This window comes from Canis lupus, chromosome 12 (genome assembly GCF_003254725.2).
Source record: "Canis lupus dingo isolate Sandy chromosome 12, ASM325472v2, whole genome shotgun sequence".
Lineage (NCBI taxonomy): Eukaryota > Metazoa > Chordata > Mammalia > Carnivora > Canidae > Canis > Canis lupus.
Window position 1 is genome coordinate 33,595,114 of NC_064254.1, and position 24,502 is coordinate 33,619,615.

At 42.2% G+C, this 24,502-nt stretch overlaps 1 protein-coding gene across 1 annotated transcript in view; it reads right to left on the reverse strand.

The window, feature by feature from the left end:
- The window catches only part of B3GAT2 (beta-1,3-glucuronyltransferase 2), an 80,292-nt gene extending 66,841 nt beyond the window's left edge, over positions 1-13,451 (reverse strand). Inside the window, exon 1 of the mRNA XM_025444904.3 lies at positions 12,731-13,451. Coding sequence (XP_025300689.1) covers positions 12,731-13,339 — 609 coding nt within the window. The 5' untranslated portion in view covers positions 13,340-13,451. The remainder of the gene's footprint in view (positions 1-12,730) is intronic.
- Positions 13,452-24,502: the final 11,051 nt, after the last annotated feature.

Consider the following 24,502-nt stretch of genomic DNA (forward strand, 5'->3'; position numbering starts at 1 on the left):
ACTTTAGGGGTCTATCAGCTCACTGAAATCTTAGAACAACTACATACATTTATATCAGGCCTTGTAAGGCAGCTGTATCTTAGGGCTTTTACTCCTTTATAAGAAAAGCATCATAGTTCCTACCTCAGAATACCATGAAAATTAAACAGCAGTGCACATATTCAAATATTCAGGCAGGGCTAGCACAGAACAAACCATCAGAAAACATTAGTCAAGTTCCCCTGAGGTTATGAGAGACGAGGGCTTTTGGCTCACCCAGGCCTGGAGGACACATTCTCCAGCTCTTTACCAAAACTGCATTTTTCAGACTTGGGGTGCGTGGTCCCTGAATATATAATAAAGACTCTCAATGGAATATTTGAGCAGATAGCTTTAAGGGCATATATTCCCAGATCCTCAGCATTCTTACTTCCTCTCCTAAAACTGAATTCTTGGGTAGAGGGGTGGAGTCTTCTTCCCTCTGCTCTTCTCCCACTTCACAGAAAAGGGTCAACTTCTCATCCATCCTGAATCATATTCAATGTACTGTCCCATCATGGTCAAGCCTCCAGGGCACTAAACAAAGGCAATTAGAAATACTGTTGTCTTTATTAAGAAAGTTGATGTCTTTAATGAATGGGTAATAAATCCCTTTGGAAGACAAGAGGTTTCTCATTATTTGCTTTCAACAAAATTGAAGGAGACCTAATGTCGTCAATAGATCATTAAGTATTTTTTTTTTTTTTTTTGCTGAGAGATCACCATATGGTTTTTGGCTTAGAGCTTTAGAGTTCAAAAAATTGAAGAACACCACTACAAGAAAATGCTTTCCATCTTATTTACTTCTTTATGTAAACAAGGTTGACCTAATGAGAACAGAATTAGATCTCTTTCTAGCAATCAGTAATATTCATCAGTGAATAGATATCAGCCACAAAATGCTCCATCCATATCATTAAGAATACAATTTCCAATAAATGTAACTTTTATGCTTAAGAGTTAATTATCCAAGTTGGTAACATTTATGGTTTTTTTATTACAATTGAGCAACAATTTTATAAAAAAGATATGTACTCATATGCATGACATTTATGTTGTCTTGATTACTTGTTTACTGCTACTAATTGTAGCATTAACTCAATCCTAAAGAATTTTTAAGATCTTAGTTTATAGCCATAAGAATTTTTTTAAATGTAAAATCTATCTATAGTAATTTTTGTTACTGCAGATATATGTGACTAGAGGATCAGTAAAGGACCTTGAACCTCAAAATCTTATGCTAAGATAAAATTCTGAGGGAGAATGCTAGTTGAAAAAGGAATAGAGAATTTCCAGATGTTTTACATTCAAACGATGCTGAGTTTTTTAATATCCACTGTATGTATGTAGTTTTCATTGATAAATATCAGTATTTATAACTTACTAAAACTCAACACGCTTTGCAACCATTTTAAATGATTTTTAAAAATTAGACATCAATATGAACATCTTAAAGAGTATAATTTTACTAAATTCTTTTAGTTCTGTGAACAAAAAATGATGATCATTGCACCAGACCCCTGAATGCAACCACAATTCTTGCAAGAGACTGACTGGGAAGGTGCAGGGTCTATGAAGAATGAACAAGACAGTACTCAGAGCATTAGCAGGCAAGGAGGCAATCAGGGGACCTGTGGGTAAACACACACACACCACTCCAACTGCTACATTCCCCATTCTGGCAGGAAATAAGCTTCAAAAGCTTCATAAGCTTTTTACTTATGAAAATGTAAGCAACATTTGAAAAAAGAGAAACAAGCTCAGGGTAGACTTCCCAGTAATTGCCAGTTAGTTGAAGCCCAGCTTGGTGTCCCAGTAAGGCTGGTGGGGGCTGGGTACAAGGGAGGCTGTCAAAAGGGATCCTCTCTGCCCTCTGCAACAGATGTTAGAAAGAGGTCATTCTTTAATGACCTTAAAAAAAAAAAAAAATCAAACTATTGCTTCTAATCATGTGTTTTAAAATAGATTCATTGCATTCCTCCCTTTAATTTGCCCTCTCCTTTGTAACTACCATCTCTGATTCATTTGTTCATGCCAGAAATAATCTATACTGTAACATGCTCCGCCAGAAATAACCTATACTGTAACATGCTCCGAGTCCAAGCTAGGTGCTAGGACCGCTAAGTAGCTAAAAATCACACCTAGGACCTGCTCTGAGCTACATGCAGGCCAACTTCCTAGCTTACACACACACACACACACACACACACACACACACTAATCTGCTTCAGACATCTTAATCCACTGGAGAATCAGCCTTCCACCTCCTCTCAACCCAAAATATCCTTTAGATGCTTTTCACTCTCTCACATCCTCCCAGGACTCTTTGTAGACAAGCCCTATTTCACTCTTGTCCCTCTAATCACTGTGGTAACACCCAGTAGTGTAATTAGGACACCCAATTTATGTAGTTCCACTTGGGTACAGACTAATTTGGGAGAGTCAAGCACCTGTACCTCCTCCTCAACCCCAGAAACACAGTCCATATCTCAGAAACCGAGTATTTAAAGACATCTAATCAACAAAACAGTACAGCAGCTATTGGATAAGCCTCTCGACCCTGGCAGTCACCCACAGAGGAGAACGAGGTAAAAAGAACTAATATTTGTAAGGTGCAGATAGGTCAGTATTTAAACAGTCCTATGAGGCAGGCAGCTCTTGCCAAAATCATACAGTCACTGAATGATAAAAGCTGGATTTGAACACAGGACTGTTTAACTCCCTAGTTCCTACCTGAGCTCCCCAGTGGCTTTCCCATGTGATGAGCCCTCACACTCAACTGGTTCACAGCTACCTTCACATACTTCCTGCCCTTTGGATAAGGCATTACCAGGAATGCTTTGCTATATATGCAAATAGTCATGGACCTTACTCTCCTTTTTAGCATGAAAACTCTTAGAGTCAGCACGGGGGCCACATTCATCTCTAAGTTACTATTTTTTTTTTGTTTTGTTTGTTTGTTTGTTTTTAATGATAGTCACACACACACACACACACACACACAGAGAGAGAGAGAGAGAGAGAGAGAGAGAGAGGCAGAGGGAGAAGCAGGCTCCATGCACCGGGAGCCCGACGTGGGATTCGATCCCGGGTCTCCAGGATCACGCCCTCGGCCAAAGGCAGGCGCCAAACCGCTGCGCCACCCAGGGATCCCTCTAAGTTACTATTTAAGAGGCGCCTGATGGCTCAGTCAGTTAAGCTGCTGCCTTTGGCTCAGGTCATCATCCTGGGGTCTTGGGATGATTCCTGCATTGGGCTCCATGCTCAGCTGGGAACCTGCTTGTCCCTCTCCCTCTGCCTCTTCCCCTACTCATACTCTCCCATGTGTTATCACTCTCAAAATCTTAAAAAAAAAAAAAAAAAAAAAAGGAAGGTGAAATAAAAGGATGTTTTCAGACAAAAAAAAAAAGCAAATTTATTTAAAAGGCTCAATATAATTCTAGACACACAACACAGACTTCAAAGCTGTCATCTGACCAACAATCCCCACTCAGGGCTCCTTTCTCAGAACAGATTCCTTCTGTAAGAGAGCTCTTCACCTTCTAAGCCCCTTATAATTTCATTAACTTATTCAACAAATGCTTAATGATCATTTACTACATGGTAGGCTCTCCTCTGAGCACTAAAGATATAACAATGAACAAAAGAGCATTCTTACCCTTATGGGGTCTAGATTCTAGTGGGAGAAATAGATAACTCAAATACATAGACATTATATAATGTGATGTTAAGCGCTTTTATAAAGAACCCACAATAGTCTACAGTACCACTTCCTTAGTACACCTAGATGTACAATACTTACACATTGTTTTTTTACTAATTTACTCCCCCATCCTTATCCAAGTTCTGTTTAAAAAGTTAAAGGTCAAAGATTTGCCTGATGTGTGATCTGAAAATCAGATGGGAAAAAAAAAATGAAAGCATGTGCCTTACACTCCTATGTACACACTTTTCAAAGTCACAGATTTACATAAAAATTTGAAGATTTCTTTTCTTGATAGGACAGTTTGGGGAGAGATGGTACTCTTCTCCCAGAACTAAGTATCTCACTCAGCATGCAGGCGATGGGGACGCGACTGCCTACTCCTCCATCCCACTCCCTGCTCTCAAGGACATTTTTCTATTTTCTGGATATTCACACACGCTCTTTGCTATGGTTCTTAACTAGGGCTCCCTCCGCTTGGAGGGCTCTTCCCTCTTGCCCTGTCACCCACTAGGCCCATCACCCTTTAGGTCTCAGCTCAGATGTCACTTACTCCACAATCACTCCTATAACCTACAATCCCATTAGCTGCCTCTGCTTTAAGCTCCCAGGCATCTGCATTTCTCTCAATACGCACTGATCCTAAAGTGCACACTTAGTCCAAGCACTTGATCTGTGAGGACTGGGATGTACCCTCTCTGTTCACAGCTATATTATTCTCTGCCTGGATAGAGCATAGTGCCTAGTACATAGATGCTCAATTAAGATTTGTTAAGTGGAATAGAAGGCATGCTAATTATATCCAAATATCTTTTCAATGTGGTAATATTTAAGCTCAAGTAGGTAGCAGTAATAGTGTATGACTGTGCAAGAATCCTTCTAAGATACAATTAGCTTAGATAACTGAAATCTTAGTTAATGGAGAATGTTCGGCGTTTAGCACACTCAGCTTTTATAGAGAGATGAAGATACAATTTATAAATACCTGCCTTTCAGACTAAAACAAGGACAGTCTCAGTATCTGCAAGTAACATACATTACTATTTGAAGTTCTCTTTCTGGGGCACCTGGGTGACCTAGTCAGTTAAGTTTATCTGCCTTTGGCTCAGGTCATGATCCTGGGGGGGGGGGGGGTTGGGGATCCAAAGGATCAAGGCTTACATCAGGCTCCCTTCTCAGTGGGGAGTCTGTTTTTCTCCTTTTCCCTCTGCTTCTCCTTCGTTCATGTTCTCTTACTCTCTCTCAAGTTGTGTTTTTTAAAGCCCAGTATTTAAAATTCTCTTTCCACTGCTAGAGACAGATTGTAAAAACAAAACAAAAAACCTTTTAAGTTTTCAGTTATTTTGAAGAAAAGACAAAATAATCTGACTTGTGGTAAAGAACATGATCACCACCAGCACCCCCTCCCCCACGGACAGACATCTCCAAGGTTTTCTCAATATGCAAAAAGACTCAACCAATGATTTATTCATTCTGTTCTTAATCCAGGGAAATTCCTAATCCCCCAAAAATGAAAGACAAGAATATCAAGACTTCTATCAACAAGTGAACAGTCTGGTGAAGCTGACAGTGTGTGCCAAAAATAGCCAGCATAACCAGCACACTGGTTGAAGCTTCCCACAAGTTCATCTTTATGTTCCAGGGAAGGAGCTGCCTCAGGCTCTGTGGGAGAGGGTGACCAGCAGGTGTCTATATTTCACATGAGCTTCAGCTCAGACAGACTCAAGTCCCCAGCTCTTCCCCACATGAAATAATTCAGTACTGTCCCTGACCTCTATTCTACCCCAAAAATTATTCTTCCATTCAATTCTGCCTATTCTGAAAAAAAAAAATACACATCACCAGCTGTAGCTACTGAGCATGGATCAAGTGAGGTAAAAATTTTAATGTTTCATCTTCTTGCAGAAATGATCCTTTTTGTTCATAATACATTTTAAAAAGAACACTATATGAAAGACTACAGTTTATATATTAACTAGCAGTATTCAACTGACTTGAAAAAAACAATAAAAATCAAATGGTCTATAAATGAGATAGTGTGAGATGAAATAAAATGTTCATAAGATCAAATGATATGGGGGGGGGGTCAAAAAGGAAAATTAGAAGTTGATATGGCCAAGATGACAGACCTGAGTTTAAGTGTGGCAGGAGACAAGAATAATGTTAGAATACTCCTGTTGAGGGGCGCCCGGGTGGCTCTGTCAGTCAAGAGACTGAGTCTTGATTTTGGCTCAGATCATGATCTCAGGGTCATGAGATCAAGCCAGGCTGTGGGCCCTGTGCTAGGCAGTGAGTCTCTTGAGATTCTCTCCCTCTACTCCTCCCTCCATTCACTTACTTGCTCTAAAATCTTCCAAAAAAAAAATTTCTCCTGTTGATCAAATGCTTTACTTACTACAATGGCATATTTCCATCTGACTGTACATGTTAAATGAAATGATCCTCAGGATAGTCAAAAATGCCAGCTCTAGGGGTCGCCTGGGTGGCACCAAGTGCTAGTCAGTTAAGTGCCAACTCTTCGTTTCAACTCAAGTGGTGATCTCAGGGTTATGAGACTGAGCCCCAGGCTGGGCCCCACCTTCAGTGTGGAATCTGCTTGAGACTCTCTCCTCACTCTGCCTCTCCTCCCTCTTCTCTGGAACAAATACATTTAAAAAAAAAGTGCAAGCTCTAGAACTGGAATACTTGGGCTTTAAATTCTGTCTCTGAAGAGCTGTGTGACCTTTTCAAGTTACTTCCAGGCATTTCCACTCAACTATGAAATAGGGACACCAATTATACCCGTCAGAGTAAATGACTATTAGATTCATGCTGCACTTTAAAAAAAATCTCTGTGCTCACCAAAGTACTATGTTCAGACCTAAATATCAGCAGTAGGATGAAAGAACAGGAACATACTATACGTACCTCAGGCGCTATTGTGAAGAACAAATAAACTAAAACACATAAAACCCTAAGGGTGGTTCCTGGCCCATAGAGAAGTACTCAGCTGATGTCAGCTACATTCTCCTTGTATCCATGGTAAAGAGTATCTTAACATTCATTTTAAATTGTGTACAAGAACTACCAGGCATAAACAATGGATTATCTTGGTTTATTGATGTGGATTGGAAATTTGTTCTAAACCTACTGACTCACCTACCTATCTCCCTACCAATTAGTGTAAATTTTATTTGTGTTTTGGAGGGAACACTTAGGATCTATGTAAAACTTAAATATCATGCTTCAACAGCATTGCAAATCAAGTATCTAATGTGTTAACTATACAGACTGAGCAAATATTTCCTCAGAATTCAAAACGTTTGAATAGACCTATCTGATTATTGAATTCTGTACCCCAAAAGAAAAGCACTACTTGAATACCACCTGGAATACTTAATAAGACCACTGACTTCTATTTTGCTTTTGTAGCATGCCTTAAAAGCAATTACTATTCCATTACTGTTCACACAAGAGAAAATTTACCAGCTTGTAATTTAGAGGCAAGTGGAGTAGACAGAAGAAAGTGGAGTCACCTACTATAGTTTCCAAGAAGCAGGGGACAACAGTCTAAATGTTTAAAAGACACACGTTCACTGCACCAAACAATCCAGGCATGTCCTCATGTCTATTCATGAGAAAGGATAATCAGTGAAAAGTAGGTTGGAGGACAGAATGATGGAAAAAGGCAACAGGAAGGGGCAGAAGAGAGAATGTTTTTTACACCCAAATTGTTACTTCTGGTCCATTAAAATAGCAAAATCCAAACGAAAACTGGTCTTCACAGAAAACTCAAAAATTAGCCCTAACTCAAGTACTATACACCGGGGAGAATAAAGAAAATCTTTAGATTCAACACTAAGAAAACTGGTTGTAGTTTTATACACACAGTTTTAGAAAATTCTCACATTTTATCAGCCCTACAACATGATTAATATGGTTTTAGATGGGGAGAAATAAAAAGGGCACATTTCAGGTAAAATAGTCATTTTTGCTACATCTAAGAGATTCTTTTAGGTTTCCTCCCTTTGAAAAGATAATTACCCTACACCAAGTAACGATATCCAAAGTAAAAGTAAAGGTAGATCTCTGCAAGATTCCATCAAAATCCTAGAGAAGAACACAGGCAACACCCTTTTTGAACTCGGCCATAGTAACTTCTTGCAAGATACATCCACGAAGGCAAAAGAAACAAAAGCAAAAATGAACTATTGGGACTTCATCAAGATAAGAAGCTTTTGCACAGCAAAGGATACAGTCAACAAAACTCAAAGACAACCTACAGAATGGGAGAAGATATTTGCAAATGACATATCAGATAAAGGGCTAGTTTCCAAGATCTATAAAGAACTTTTTAAACTCAACACCAAAGAAACAAACAATCCAATCATGAAATGGGCAAAAGACATGAACAGAAATCTCACAGAAGAAGACATAGACATGGCCAACATGCACATGAGAAAATGCTCTGCATCACTTGCCATCAGGGAAATACAAATCAAAACCACAATGAGATACCACCTCACACCAGTGAGAATGGGAAAAATTAACAAGGCAGGAAACAACAAATGTTGGAGAGGATGTGGAGAAAAGGGAACCCTCCTACACTGTTGGTGGGAATGTGAACTGGTGCAGCCACTGTGGAAAACTGTGTGGAGGTTCCTCAAACAGTTAAAAATATACCTGCCCTACGACCCAGCAATTGCACTGTTGGGGATTTACCCCAAAGATACAAATGCAATGAAACGCTGGGACACCTGCACCCCGATGTTTCTAGCAGCAATGGCCACGATAGCCAAACTGTGGAAGGAGCCTCGGTGTCCAACGAAAGATGAATGGATAAAGAAGATGTGGTTTATGTATACAATGGAATATTACTCAGCTATTAGAAATGACAAATACCCACCATTTGCTTCAACGTGGATGGAACTGGAGGGTATTATGCTGAGTGAAGTAAGTCAGTCAGAGAAGGACAAACATTATATGTTCTCATTCATTTGGGGAATATAAATAATAGTGAAAGGGAAAATAAGGGAAGGGAGAAGAAATGTGTGGGAAATATCAGAAAGGGAGACAGAACATAAAGACTGCTAACTCTGGGAAACGAACTAGGGGTGGTAGAAGGGGAGGAGGGCGGGGGGTGGGAGTGAATGGGTGACGGGCACTGGGTGTTATTCTGTATGTTAGTAAATTGAACACCAATAAAAAAAAAAAAAATAAAAAAAAAAAAATAAAAAAAAAAAAAATTAAAAAAAAAAAAAAAAAAAAAAAAAAAAAAAAAAAGGTAGATCTCTGGTCTCCTTTCAGGAAACAGAGGCAGAATTTCCTATGGGGCGGGGGGGGGGGGGGCAAGTATTGTGAATTTGAGTATCCTTTGGATTGTGGCTCCAATAAGCTGCATATAAAGAGGGGAGCACACCGATGCTTCAGAAGAGGAAGAAAAAATTAAACCTCAATTCATCCACCTGCCCAGCATACAAATAGCTTAACTGCACCCAACAGAAAAATCGAAACAAAGGGCCTCTTGAGTTCACTGCTCGCCAGAAATGCATCTTCAAGATGCCTGCTCATTAACTGAGTCCTTTCAGGCACCCCCACCCCTTAAATGTCTCACAGTTGGCCTGTCTTCCCAGTCTTTCCTCATTAAATTTAAAAGTTAAGTTTTTTTAAAGTTTTTCTTCTTGCTCAGAAAGTACTGTTTTTTAACCTTTCGATTCAATTGATTTCCAAAGGTGAAAGCAACTTCACCTGAAAAGCATCAGCTTTAAACTCAGGAAACACAGGAAGGTTTTCTAGTAAACAACAGAAATCTGGTCAATAGTGTTATTAAAAATACGACTAGAGAGAGTGTCACATTTATCTGCAGTTGTGGCTTGTATTAAAGTAGCTTAAATCCTTCACAAATAAGCTTTTCTGGGGGGGGTTAAACAGATACGGTGCTGAGGCAGGCAGGATTACCTGTGATCTAGAGTGTAAAGCCCAATCCATGCCACAGGAAGAGGAGGAGATGCTGCTGGGACACTACAAACCTGAAAACCCCTTTCCATTGTCTCCAATGGACAGTCCAGTTTCTGGGGCTACCACTCCCACTGAGCTTCATTTGCGAGTGGATTTGGCTGTTAATGTAGCATTGTTCAGCACAAATATTTCTTTCCTGGCAGCACAGCTCAGTCGAGACAGGAGGCTGAAAATCAGTTAGCTGTATGTAAGAAGAAAGCAGCTCTCCAGTTACCAGGGAGGAATAATTGAACACAGATTGCCTGTTGCGCCTTTAATTTAATTTGGAGACCTTTCATCTTTTCATTTCCTTCATTTGCAGCCAATGCTTAGTGAGCTAATTTGTACCTGGTTCATTTTCCTCCTTTTATCTTATCTACATTAACATCAACCATGGAAATTAGAAGCACTATGAATAAAAGATGAAGCCTGACTTGGGACATTCCCTCCTTAAATACCGTGAATTACTTAAAAACTAATTTGTGTGTATGCACAATATGGAAGGACTAAGATCTCTATGCCTCACCTCTACAGTATCCTTTATCAGCATCTTCCCTCTCCCCAAGGGGCTGCAGTTTTCAGATGTTTTATCTAGTCTTACCTATTCTCAGAGTGCAATGTCTAGACTATAATCCAGATGGAATCTGTAACTGGTATAAGGTAGTCCATCCCATTACTGCACAAAACCAAGGATCCACAGATCCCACTAACTTGACTTTTTAGAGAGTTCAATACTGCTTGCTTTACAAGGAAAAGAATGTGTTGCAAAAAGGAAAACTGAATGTATCAACAGATATGTATGGTGAGCAGATGCCCACTGTCCAAAAACACTGTGTGGGGGAGGATGAGAGATGGTGGAGAAAGGGACTAATCTTGAAATTACTGCCTGGGAGTGGCCTCTGGAAGCTACAGAATTTAAATTTCAAGTGTATCATGGGTATGACGTTTTTCAAACAGTCCTTCTGTTGAATATGTTGTACCACTTGGCAACCTCTCCGTTAGAAAGAGTTACACATGCTCTTAAAATAAGTTTTTCTTACTTCCCACTGTACAAAATTTTAGTGTCTTGTAATTTTTGCATGTTTTTCCCTTTATAGTTTCCTCTGGGCCAATACTATTTTTTTCTCCTCATCCTCTCCTCCTATAAAGTTGGGCTTTAAATTTTGTCTCCTTTCTTTTTCCAATGAAAAAAAAAATCTACTGGATTTTTCTTTTGCTGCTTAGTATCCCCCACCAATAAGCTATCCTTTCAGTTTGGGAAGCATCAAAGACTGTGCTCAATTGTTTCACACTGCTTCTAATGCCAGCTCTTCTACTCCTATAACCCTTCATACCAATGGGCTAGATGGAAACTGGAGATAAACCAAAAAATTACTCCCTTTTCACAGCCCAACCCCCTAAAAAGTTGATGTGTGTTACTTGTATAAGACCACACGTCTTTACAGGTAAGGCAACTTCCAAATTGTAGGGGGAAAAAAAAAAGACTTTGCAGTTTAAAATTATAGTGTACTGAAATGTAAAAGTATGCTCCGGAATACAAACCACTGTATCTTCTGGGGAAAGGGTATGTAAGTAGGATCAAAATTAAAGCCCAACTTAAGGAAAAAAAAAAAAAATCAGATTATATCTCTAATCTTGGTTATAATAAAGACTACCCCCTACAATGTCAAGCTTATCTATTTCTTCTGAAAGAACAAGGAAAGCAAGCCCTACATTGAAGAAAAAAAAAAAAAAAAGGACAAGAAGCAATTACTGGTCCTTTTATTCTTGAAGGAGAGGATGATTAGAAACGAAGGTGGCAACAGTCCTTAAAAAATAGATTCTTAGTAGCCACCTAGGCAGAAAAATTAAACCAAAAGGGTACAAAGTCCCTCTGTCTCCAGGTGAAGAAAGCCAAATAGAGATTAGGATAAAATTGTGGAGCATTTATGTTTACCAAATACACAGATTGTCCCGCTTACTTCGTGGAGTGGAGGGTGTGATGGAGTCTCAGAAGCAGGAGGCCAAGGAATTGGGGATAGTGGAAAGGAAGAGTCCCACGAAGGGTCAAAGAATCCAAGGTTTTGGGGGTTTTTCCCCACATACCTTTGTGTATACGGAAGAAAAGTGAACGCCATGCAATAGGGACTCCCAGAACACACGCAGATTGCAAAACGCCAGCCTCAAGAAGAACACCTGTCCTAACGCCCAGCTGGCTCTGCGCATGAGCCGCCTTCCAAGGGAAAAGGGCCATTTTAGCGACAGGGGACGGCGCCGCCCCCAGGACCTCCCAGTGAGTACCAGGAAGCAATGGGGAGGTGCAAGAGCGGCCGGGCGAACCCCCAGAGGCGCCTTGGAGAAAGGTTGGGGGGAAAAAAAAAGAAAAGAAAAAGAATGAGGCTGTTGGCCTGATAATTCGGGAAAGACAGAATCACAGGACCTCAGAGTCTCAACTCCTTTCCCAGAGGTTTTCTTTGAAAAAGAGGCAAACCTGAGAATCAGAAAGGACTTTTGTGGGGTGCAAGAAGAGAGAGAAGTTGGACCCACATACACACCAAGGAGAAGTCCCTGTTTTCACTAACAAGTGCCAGTGGACTGTAGAGAGAAGTTGGTCTCTGGGCTGGTTTTCGGCCACCATCTCCACCTCCTTCGCTGTACGGTTCTTGATTGGGGGGTACACCAAGTCCGCCGGCCCTGAGCTGGGTCCCCGCGACCTCTGCGGCCCGCGCCTCCCCCGCCCACTCGCCCCGCCCTCGAGCCACCGGCGCCTCGGGCCTGCACGTCCCCCGCTTCGGCTGGGCCGCTCCGTCGGCTCACTCTCAGGCCCCGGCGGACTGCGGAGCCCCGGCCCCCTGCCTCCCCTCGTCCACTCCGCACCCCCGCGTGGCCAGCGTTCACGCGCCAAAGCCCCTGGAGGCTGCAGGCTGCAGGCTGCCCGCGCGCAGCGCTCCACCCGCATCCGGATCGGGGGTGCGGACAAGGGGGAACGCCCGAGGGCAGCCGCAGCCCGGCCGGCCCTTTCCCTCCCGACCCCAGGGGCGGGCCGGGCGCTACCTCCTGGAACAGCTCCAGGCTGTAGGTGTTGTCGTCGTCGGCGAAGAAGAGCACCCCGGGCTGCGCGCGCTGGTGCTGGTGCCTCTGGCGCAGCCAGGCGAGCCCGGCGTTGCGCTGCTCGGTGGCGCGCGGCAGCCCGGGCCTCTTGTAGCGCCGCGGTGTGGGCACGTGCAGGTGCGTGCTGGGCAGCCCGGCCCGCGCCAGGAAGCGGCTCACCAGCTCGCTGCGCGCCGCCGCGTCCTCCACCAGGATCCAGTGCAGCTGCGCCACCTGGCGGAAGGTGTTGGCCAGGCGGGTCAGCTCGGCTTTCTGCACCGGGCGGCTGTAGGTGGGCGTGATGGCATAGATGGTGGGCAGGGGCGGCTCCGGCCGCGGCCGCGCGTGTGGCCGCGACTCGTTGCGCTTCTCCCAGCCGCGCCCGGGCCCGCTGTCGGGGCCGCCCCTGCGGGGCGGGAGTCGGGCGCCCCCGCGGCCCACCGCGTAGGGAGAAAAGTAAGGGCGCGGGGTGAGCGGGGGCGCCGGCCTGCGCGTGTCCACGTCGAGCATGATGATGACGATCAGGATCCAGGGCAGGAGGATGAAGAAACGGCTGAACAGCGCGGACTTCATGGTGCGCCCGCCCTTCCGCGGCCTCTCGGACGCCCCTGAGAGCGCGAGATGGAGGACCCCGGCGCTCAGTTCGGACGGCGGCGGCGCCCGCGCCCGCGCCCGCTCAGGAAGGCGCTCAGGGAGCCGCGGCGGGCGCGCTCTCCATGGGGTCGGGGGGCGCTGCGGGGGGCGGGAGCCGCGGGGCTCAGCGGCCGGGCGCGGGCGGTCGGCGCGGGTGCCGAGGAGTAGGGCGGGGTGGGGGGGGGGCGGCGGGCGCTGGCCCCAGTCCCGGTGAGCCGGCGGGAAGCGGGGCTGCGTCCAGCCGCGGGCCGGGCTCCGGAGTTGTGCCCGCGGTCCCCGGCCGCTCCTGACGGCGAGTGGGCGCGGAGAGCCGGCCCCGGGCTCCTCGCTCCTCCCGTCCCGCGGCGCTGCGGGCAAAGGGACTCCCGCCGCGGCTCCCCGGCCGCTCCCTGGGGGCACCCTCGAGGGCGGGCGGGCGGGCGGGCGGCAGCGCCCAGGGCTTTCCTTCGTCACGCCCGGCCCGGGTGGCGAGGACCGGGAGGGGGCGCGGGAGGTGTGCCCCAGCCCTGCGAGCGCCGCAGCGGAAGCCTGCACGCCCGTCCTCCGCTCTCCGCTCTCCGCTCTCCGCTCTCGGCTCGGAACCTCTCCCGGCTCGGCAGCGAGATCCCGGAGCCAGGAAAGAAAGAGAAAGCGGAGGGGGCGGGGGGCGGGGGGCTGCAGACTCCAGCGTCCTCCCGGTCCTCCTGTGGGAAGGCAGCAGCGCTGCTACTGGCGGAGAGGGGCTGCGAGGGGGAGGTCGCGAGGGGGCCCCGGCTCTCCGCGGGGGGTGCCGCTGACGGCCCCGAGAGCCAGCTCTGGAGGCGGCTGCGGCACCGCGGGGGGGGTGGGGAGGAGGGTCCCCGCGGGGCCGCACGACCTGCGCGAAGGCTGGATGGATGCGCGTTCGCCGCTCTCCGCGCGCCCTGAGCCTCCTGAAATACCGCAAGGTCTTGAGAGAGCAGCTAGGAGACCCCGTTCACGTGCGGGAAACTCGGGAGACCTAGGGTGGGGAGTGAGGGGACAGAGGCGGAGAGGGTAAAGGATCTCGTCCTGGCCCCCACCTGCAGGGCTGCTGTGCCGGGGTGTGTACCCATCGGCGGCAGCCGAAAGCTGGACTAGAAAAAGGCAGAAATCTGTAGAAGCCCCGGGAGACGGAGAGGCGCCACGCAGAGGTGTTTGGCACGTGAGATGGTCCATCCCAAAGAATCCACCCGAACGGTTGCTTTGCTGCCTGCCAGCAGGGAGATCACGGGGGGCGCGGGGGGGGGGGGGGGATTCCTAAAACTCCAGCTGAGTATGTTTAACTTATTTTTCCTTCAGTAATTCGGACTCACATTTCCCCTATAGTTCGCTGTCGTCAGAATTACTCAGTTTGACCCTCCCGACGATCCTCTTAGAGAGGCCTGAAAAGTAGAATCATTTTATGGGTGAGGACACGGAGACTCGGTTTAATTTCCCCGAGGTCAGAGGCAAGTGGCCAAGTGGAAATGGAACGTGGGTCCCCGGAGTCCAGCCCGTGGCTTCCTCGCTGCGCGGCCTGAAGAAGTCGCTCCGGACGCAGCCCGACCGGGAGGGGTTGGCTCTCCTACGTGAAAACATTGTGCAATCAAAATCTAACAGAGCCTGTGAAGACGTAATGGAACCATGACAGTGCCTGGAAGACAAGGAGTAAACAATTGGTGCTCAGTTAGGACCTTTTCTATTGGGCGGACCTACTAGCCAAGTCCCTGGTGTCTATGATGTACGGGAAAGAAAGAAGAGGGGCCACGCTCCATAGTCACGTCCCAGGGAGGTGCTTGCAAAAAGAGCAGGAAGGCCTTGCCCCTCGCCAGCCCATGATAAGTAATTTCTGAGCTCATCTTCTCTCGATTGTTGGTCTTCCTCGGTCTTGTTCACAAATAAATCCCTCCGTGCATTTTGTATGGGGGCGCGCGGGACAGCTCTAGAGAGGCTACTGCACCCCACCCCCTCCAGCCTTTTTGAGAGTCCAGCCTCATAGCCCCACCTTTGCTGCTCCTGCTATCATCCGGGACTGGAGCGCTTGTGGATTTCCCTAACTTCCCGCTCAGAGTCTGAAACCCGAGGGTGAAATTTATGGAGTCAACATGCACTCCCTTCTCCACCGCCCCCCACCGCAAGGGCTAGCCTTCTGTCTGGACCTCCCTGTAGCAGCCGCAACTCCTACTATAGACGTGGCAGGTGAGCGGCACCCTAACATAGGAAACAATCCATTAGACGCCTTCCCTTATTCTCGGCTAACCTAGTGGTCCTCTGAATATAACGCAGCCTCCGGAAAATGTGCCATGATCAGACCTGGGGGTGGACCGCCTGAAACCAATGTCAGTATTTTGGGGGCGGGTAGGTCGGGGAGAGAGCCTGGTAAAAACTTCTCTTAAATACTAGAAAGCAGCACACACACCTGACAACCCTTGCAAAGATACTGAAGTCTTGCTCTTCCTGCTGGAATCTTTAATGTAGTTGAAGAGAAATGCCTTGTGTATGAGCTGGAGTGAAGCTCAAGCAGTTACTGAATTGTATTATAAATTTCACTAATCTTTGTTAGCTGGGAATTCTTGGTTATTCTTACTATTCCATAAAAAACCATTCCTCATTGCTTCTCCAGCAACCAGGGCCATTCACAGATGAGACACGTTCAAAATCAATCAAATATTGGAATTGGAAATTTTAACTGGTGCTCAGAATTCACAGGTGTCATACAACACAATGCTTAACTAGCAGGGTCACATCAAGGAGGTCATGTCATCTTCTCCATTATCTTTCGTCAGCATTTGCATCCAGGTGTACCTCATTCAATCATCTGTTGGGGGCATCATGGTTCATGCAGTGAGCCAGACCTTGGTTTGATTTCCAGCTGGGCCACTTGAGCAACTTTTACAGTCAGTGAGTCTTTCAGTTTCCTCACCTGGAAAAGGGAGTTACATACTCCATGGAAATCTTGTAAGGATTAAATAGGATAAGTTAGGTAAAGTATTTTGCAGAGGAGCTGTTATTATGCAGACAATGAATGGTATTTAAATGCAAGTAACACTTGTTCAAAAGAAGATCTTAACCTGGGAGATCTTGCAGAATCATCATCACACAGGAAAAAAATGAGATCCATTCTAAAGGAACTGACAGTGTCTTTAAATAGGGCCCCCTCCTGTCTGGAAGGTGTTGGTATGTTTGGTAGTCTTCTCCCAGCTGGGGTGAGGTGGGAGGAATAAAGAAATATTTACCAAATACAAGGTGCAGCTTATCATGCAATAAGGATAACATGATTCCAAGTGACAATGATTTCAAGTGACTGAATATGCCATATTGTTTTACATTCATTGATTCAAAAATGTTTATCCACATCTTTCATAGTCAAATCTGAGTCAAGATAAAGGCACAAAATTATTAAGAATGTCCATTTGAAGCATAAAACCAGGGCAATACACTTTTAAGCGCAAAAATTTATCATGCTTTTAAAATATGTAGAGAGTTTATCAGGTAGTAGAATGGAAACAACTCCTTTTAGTGGAACCTTGAAGAAAATGCCATTTTTATGAAGCATAATCACTGGGTAGCTGTAGTGCTTTTTCATATAGTCTATGATATTTTTACATAAAACAACTTAAACTTGATCTGTGGCTGATAATGAAGGTTGGTAGAAGTCACTAGAGTAATTAAAATAATTACCTAACTTCTGAGCTTCTGTACATCCTCTCAGTGTTTATTTTCATTTAATCTCTCTAATTATTTGTGTAACAAAGTGAGCATTGCTTCATCTGTACTAATGAAGCCTTAGATTGCTGGCATCAGCCACAGCATTTCATCAGCATTCAGTTGTTGTTCTCAGATAAACAAAGGTAAAAACAAAAAACAAAAAACCAAAACCATCTGGAGACTTAACAAAAACATATCATATAATCACTAAACATTTACATTTTGCCTTGATGAGTAATATGCAACTGTGACTTCTGTAGCAAAAAGATTGCAGTCCGATTAGTGCACTGCATACAACTGATCCCATTTGACATTTGAGCCTGGGGTTCTGCTAGTGTGACTAAATCAACCTTCAAATGAGCATCTGGGGACATCCTAAATATTCTTAGTCAAGTAAGAAAGAGATCAAGGAAAAAAAATCTATACGCAATTAAGTGTTTGTAAATAGCTATATCATGATATGGACATGCAGATCGGGTAAAGAGAATCAGAACTAATTCATATGCAAGTAATAATGTATTGTGAATGTATTGATAATCAATACCCACATTTAGGTGAACATAACTTTCTGTTAAAATATCAGTTATGTGAAAGAGCGACATCCAAAATAAATAATTCTAATAGCCCCAAAGTCCAGAGATACATGACAGTTTCATTGATAACTGTCAGAAAAATGACATCCAAACCACAAAATAAATGGCTCATTTGGTTTATTTTCTTGGATCTGGATCCTCTACAAATACCACAATTGGTCGAGAATTGTTCTAAATTATAATGCTTCCTTAAAATTTTAGACACTTGCAGCTATTATGTACAAAATGTGATGTGAGAAGTAATTTGTTGAGTAAAATCCCATTTTCATTTGACAGGTTGGGATCAAGGTTATTCAGTAAAAGTGGTTTTCTAGAAAAGCAGAAATTGGCAATTCATCCTAACAATTTCATTGAAAAATAATTCCATTCAGTTTGAATAATAGCTGAAGATAAAACATGCCCATGTTCCTCCTTTTCCCTTTATTAATGAATTAGGGTACACAAAAACCCAATAAAGCATAGATAAGGATATACTAGCACCCTTTATATCTTTTCCCTCACTATCTTAAAAATTGGCATTTACATTAAAATGATTATTTGTTAGCAATAGAATTTTACTGTAAAACTACACAACCTACCTTTCACGGTTGTTACAAGAATCAAAGGAGATAATGTAGATTAAAGTATTTTAAACACTATAGTTAATACATGTACAACAGAAGTGATTGGGCATGAGCTGATAATTGAAGTACGAGATTACACACAGGGTTCCTTATATTACTGGGCCAATTTTTACATGTTTTAGAATTTGTATTATAGAAAGTTAAAATACATAAAACAGATTATTTTTGCTTGCCAAGATAATACTGATGCCACAGTCCAGAAGCTGAGTTGGTAGAGTTCTGTAACTCATTGAATCAGTCTCTTGGCCTTGAAAATAGGTCAGTTCAGTTAAATGGTTTCATCCTATTTTAGGGGTCAGTGGTGTGTGTGGAAGGGGGGGCATCTAAATTGGGCCTTAGATTGTATGAGTAGCAGGCATTTAATGAGAGGCCTTTCTATAGAAATAGAAGAAAAAAAAAAGAAATAGAAGAAAAACAAAGGTAATGATTAAAATAAACCATAAGTTTGAGTACTCTAAGTACTCAGTTTTTGAGTCCAGAGGGCTCAAAAGTCAAGATTTTTAGATGTTGGGCTTGAAGCAGATTTAGATGGTGGAATGAGGACAAGCATTGGCAATCCAATTGATTGATTGATTTAATTTTTTATTTTTGGTTTGTTTGAATATCTCTAGTGATGGCATCAGATGTTACAGTGAACTTTCTGAGTGACTTACATAGGAGCAGGCATGAAAGTTATCCATATGTGATCTGTTGTGGTGATATCTTTAAAACTGATATCAAGTCAGTCAGCTTCAGCTTGCAAGGCTTCAATAAAAGGGCAGTTTTGGTTTTTAGTGATGCCAAGTCAGGAGGGTAGGAGAGAAATTGGAAACAAGAATTGACAAAGGGGACAAAACAGCAGGAGCCAGTTTATAAAGAAGAAAACATTTAAAATCCATGAACATGGCAGTGTTCAACAACCCATAAGAGTATGTTGTACTTTATACTGAAACAGAATTTCCTTCCTAAAATTACCCCCATTTATACTAAAGATAATCAAAGAAGACTAATTTGTTTGTAAAACAAATTACTCCCATCAAGTTTGGTTTGATTATTTATTTATTTTTTTTTAAGATTTATTTATTTATTTATTTATGATAGACAGAGAGAGAGAGAGAGAGAGGCAGAGACACAGGAGGAGGGAGAAGCAGGCTCCATGCCGGGAGCCCGACGCGGGACTCGATCCCGGGACTCCAGGGTCGCGCCCCGGGGCCAAAGGCAGGCGCTAAACCGCTGAGCCACCCAGGGATCCCCTGGTTTGATTATTTATGTAAGTACAGCAAGAATAGTAAATTATCATATAGGCCTCTTTTTAAGTCTACTTTGCTGGAACTTTAATAAAAAATCTTGGATTGAATGTTAAAAGCTTAGAGAGGTTGGGGCGCCTGGATGGCACAGTTAGTTAGGTGGCCGACTCTTGTTTTTGGTTCAGGTTGTGATTTCAGGGTCATGAGATCAAGCCCTGCATGGGGCTGTTGTACTCAGTGCTAAGTCTGCTTGGACCCTCTCTCCTTCTCCCTTTACCCCTCTTCTCTCTCTGTCTCTGTCTCTGTCTCTCTCTCTATCTCTCTCAAAAATAAATAAATAAATAAATAAATAAATAAATAAATAAATAAATCTTTGAAAATAAAATGAAATAAAATAAAAGCCTATAGAGGTTCTCTCTCTCTCTCTCTCTCTCTCTATCTCTCTCAAAAATAAATAAATAAATCTTTGAAAATAAAATGAAATAAAATAAAAGCCTATAGAGGTTAATAAGCCAAGTCAGGAACTTGCCACCAGACTTTGCCTGAAATACCCATAGATTTCTAAAAATTCTTTTTTTAAATTTATTTAAGCAATTTCTACATCCAAAATGGGGTTTGAACCCATGACCGTAAGATCAAGAGCTGTATGCTCTGCCAACTGAGCCAGCCAAGTGCCCCAGATTTTTAGAAATTCTTATTTACTTTAGTGGTTTGATTTTTTTTTTTTGGTTTGATTTTTAAAAAAATATTTTATTTATTTATTCATGAGAGACACAGGGAGAGAGATGCAGAAACACAGTCAGAGGGAGAAGTAGGCTCCACGCAGGGTGCCCAAGGTGGGACTTGATCCCAGACCCTGGGATCATGCTCTGAGCCAAAGGCAGAGGCTCAACGGCTGAGCCACCCAGATGTCCCAAGTGGTTTGATTTTAAAGTTACTGAAATCTGTATTCCAGGGTATTTGTCCAAGTCTTTTCCTCGAATCCCTTTGAAGCACTTTTGATTGCAGTTGATTGCCAAAGCTTTCAGAGAGGCATCAGAGTAAAAAATAACTATCTGTGAATGACAAAAGACACAAAAATAGCCATGATTAAGGATCTGGTGAGAGTTCATTGTGATGTAATTTACAAGGAAATTTGATTATTTCTGTGGCATTTAACATTTTAAGATAATAATTGGAATTATGATTGTTTATATGGATATTAAGGACATGGACAAATTTTTATGAATTTTATACAATCTTTAAAATACTTCTATCAGTAGCACATACTCATACAAATGTAACCTAAAGAAGGCTAAACAGCATGTCTATTTAACTATGTTTCCTATGTAATTTCATGTCAAATAAGCATAATTAGTTTCACATCTTTCTTTTTATAAGGCAAGGGAACAAATCTTTTGAAATTTTTCCAGGGACCTTTTAGGAAATTCCAAAGTTAGTTTGAGATCACAAACACTTTATTCAGAATTTGATTTTGGGAAGTTTGTCTAAAATGTTAAAAAGTTTGAACACTTGATTAAACAGATCAGAGACCACTATAAAAATATCAAGTTATCCACCTAACCAAAGTGACAATAAAAGATTTTAAAGACAAATACAGGAAGTAAAATACTTAAGAAACATAAAACCTTAGCTTTTAAATATTGAGAAGACTCAGTTTTATTTATTTATTTATTTATTTATTTATTTATTTATTTTTTTTTTTTTTAAGACTCAGTTTTATAATCAAAGGCCAAATAAAGCTAACATGAAGCACAGGAAGTTCTTTTAATAAGACCCACAATCTTTTTCCTAGGCAGATTACTCAAAAGGTAAATTAAAACCTTTTATATAATCTCTTAAACTAGGACTGATAATCTAAGAAACGTTGTCATTTTAACAGAAAGAGAAATCAAACACTGTTTTTGTATCAGTATATTATTGAGCTCATTTTAAAAACATAAATACATTTAATCTTAGCTTTGACTTTGGAACATACAAATATATTTCCCCATAAACCTTCTGCAACTTTCTATAATCACTTAGGTTCTGTCCTACTTTTTCCACTTCTCAATTCTTGAACAACAGTCATTTCATTTTAGGAGAAAATTAGTCTCTTTTTCCCTTAACGAAAACATGTCTTTCATACATTTTTTAAAATAAAAAATGCATCCCACTTTCCTTGCAAACATTGCATACAGAATTGTCTCTTCACTCTTAAGGTTTCTAGTACTTTCATTTACATATATAGATTGCTTGTCATATACTGGCATTCTGTGGCAAACTAGCAAATTTTATGAATATACAATTTCACAATTTATAGATACCTATTTTTTCATAGTACTATTTTCTAGTGTGATCAAAAAAAGAACATCTTTATTAGATTCAAATATCTTTTGTTTTTATAAAACTTAAGGAGTCAAAAATAGATGAACTTGGGGGTGCCTGGGTGGTTCAGTTGGTTCGACATCTACCTTTGGCTCAGGTCATGATACCAGGGTCATGAGATCAAGCCCTGTGTTGTACTCTTTGTTTAGCAGGGAGCCTGCTTTTCCCTGTCTCTCCCCACCATGCCTTCCACCCCCTGCGTGTGCTCTCTCTCGTGCGCGCTCTCTCTCTCTCTCTCTCAAATAAATAAATAAAATCTTTTAAAAATAGATAAATATATGTTTAGCACTCATGTTTCAGTATTTTATCTTATTTGGAAAGGATCTAGATATTCAATGAATATTCATCATTTAACTTAACTTAGTATAACTTTAAGGTTTCAAGATACCAAAAGATTTTAGAATCTATTTTTATGCAGATATGTTTTACAAAACATAATCATTATTGAAAATGTTTGTTTATAAACTCTTATCCCAATTCCATCCAGTTAATTCACTTATTTTTCATTTCACTTAATTATTCACTTTAATTATTCTTGAATTATTCATCAAAATTTCACGAGATATTAAACAATGCTATCCATCACCTTAAGTTATTTTTCTTGTAGACAAATCAGGAAAATGTTTTTTAAAGATCACAGAAGCAAAGAACCTAAAAGTTAAAACACATTGTTGTCTCTCTTTTTTTCCTGTCATGCTTGACATACATTAATCAGCTTATCTTTTACTGTATGTTTTGTTTTTAGGTTGAAATTATACATTTACAATCTTAAAAACATCTAATAGAGATAATATAAGCTTACCTGACTAGTAAGCCCAGGCAGAAGAATTTGTATGCCCATACTATATTTAATGTTGATAAATCTGAAGACATGTCTATTTTTATTAAGCCAACAAGCTTAAACTAGCTTTTATTTACTGAAGATTATCCCAGATCATGTGGAATTGTAAGACACTGGGTCTAGTTTCTATATTTCTGAGAGTTTTATGAACACTTGATTTATAAATGAAATGCTTATTTTATATTAATACAGGGCTTATTTTTCTTATAGGGTTTTTTTTTTAAAGACTTTATGTATTGGGGCAGCCCTGGTGGCTCAGCGGTTTAGCTCCACCTTCAGTCCAGGGGCTGATCCTGGAGACCCGGAATCGAGTCCCACGTCGGGCTCCCTGCATGTGTGTCTCTCAGGAATAAATAGGTAAAATCTTAAAAAAAAAAAAAATTATTTATTTACTCATGAGAGACACAGAGAAAGAGAGAGGCAGAGACACAGGAGGAGGGAGAAGCAGCCTCCATGCAGGGAGCCCGACATGGGACTCGGTCCTGGAACCCCAGGATCAGTCCCTGGACTGAAGGCGGTGCTAAACCGCTGAGCCACCAGGGCTGCCCAGTGCTTATTTTTCTTGAGCCAATTAAATAGAGCTCTTTTACAAATTAATTTTGCCAATATCATCTGGGGGCAGAAAAAAATCACATGTACATAACATATGCAGACATAAACATACAGATAATCGCAAAAAGAGATCCTATAGTTTTAATTTTAAATTTTAACCATGAGTTGGGTATAAACACAGAAACACATAATTTGCTAATTTATATAAGAGCTAATTCTCACCTTTACCTTATTAATTTTTTTCTTTCAACTCTGATCTTCTTATAGATAACAATAGTATATTTAAGATGAGAGATCTCTAAAAAACTCTTTTAGATATAAAAGTCCAAGTCTTCCAAAGTATATCTGTTTCAATGTGACAATATAAACCAGGAAGCCTTTTAATAGCTTTAAACCACTAGGCCGTTTAATGGATTAATGATGGTATCAAAAGGCATCTCCAAAGAGGCTGCAAAAGATGCAGCCCTCTCAAGACCCAGAGCCACTTCCAAAGACACCAAAAGAAAGAAGAGTTAGACAATCCCCTCTAAGAACCAGTAACTGTTGGTAAGATGCTAGCTGAAATGATGTGCAATCCTCATTTCTGTTCCACCAAATTCCCAGAGTCCCCACTCTGACCATTGGCTGCTATAGCCAGAGGCCCAATTTGTACACCCTGGCAGGTAGAAAGCCAAGCCAAGCTCTCAGCACACAAAATGAGACAAAGAGGAAAGTGATACCTATCACCAGCAGGGAACAGATAGGGTAGGATATCCTGGTAGTGACCAATGGTCAATGGGTAACTAAAACCAAATTCACAAGAGTCACAATCCAAAGAGCTATGTGTTTTGTTTTGTTTTTTTAAGATTTTATTTATTTGAGAAAGAGAGAGAGCAAGCATGAGGGGCGTTGGGGACGGGGAGAGGAAGAAGCAGACTCCCCACAGAGCAGGGAGCCTGATACAGGCTTGATCCCAGGACCCTGGCATCGTGACCTGAACCAAAGGCAGAGGCTTAACCGATTGAGCCACGCAGGTACTCACTTTGTTATGTTTATTGAACAACTGTTTTTTTCTCCTGCCTATCTGAACCTGGAAAAGAAGGGACAAGAAGAAATTTTTACCTTCTCTCTTGACTAGAACTACAGAGATCTGGGAAAGCTGACTATGGAAAGAATTCTTCTGCTGGCTTTTGTCAGTCTTCCCAGCACTCCAAACACAGGTTCTGGAAAGAGTA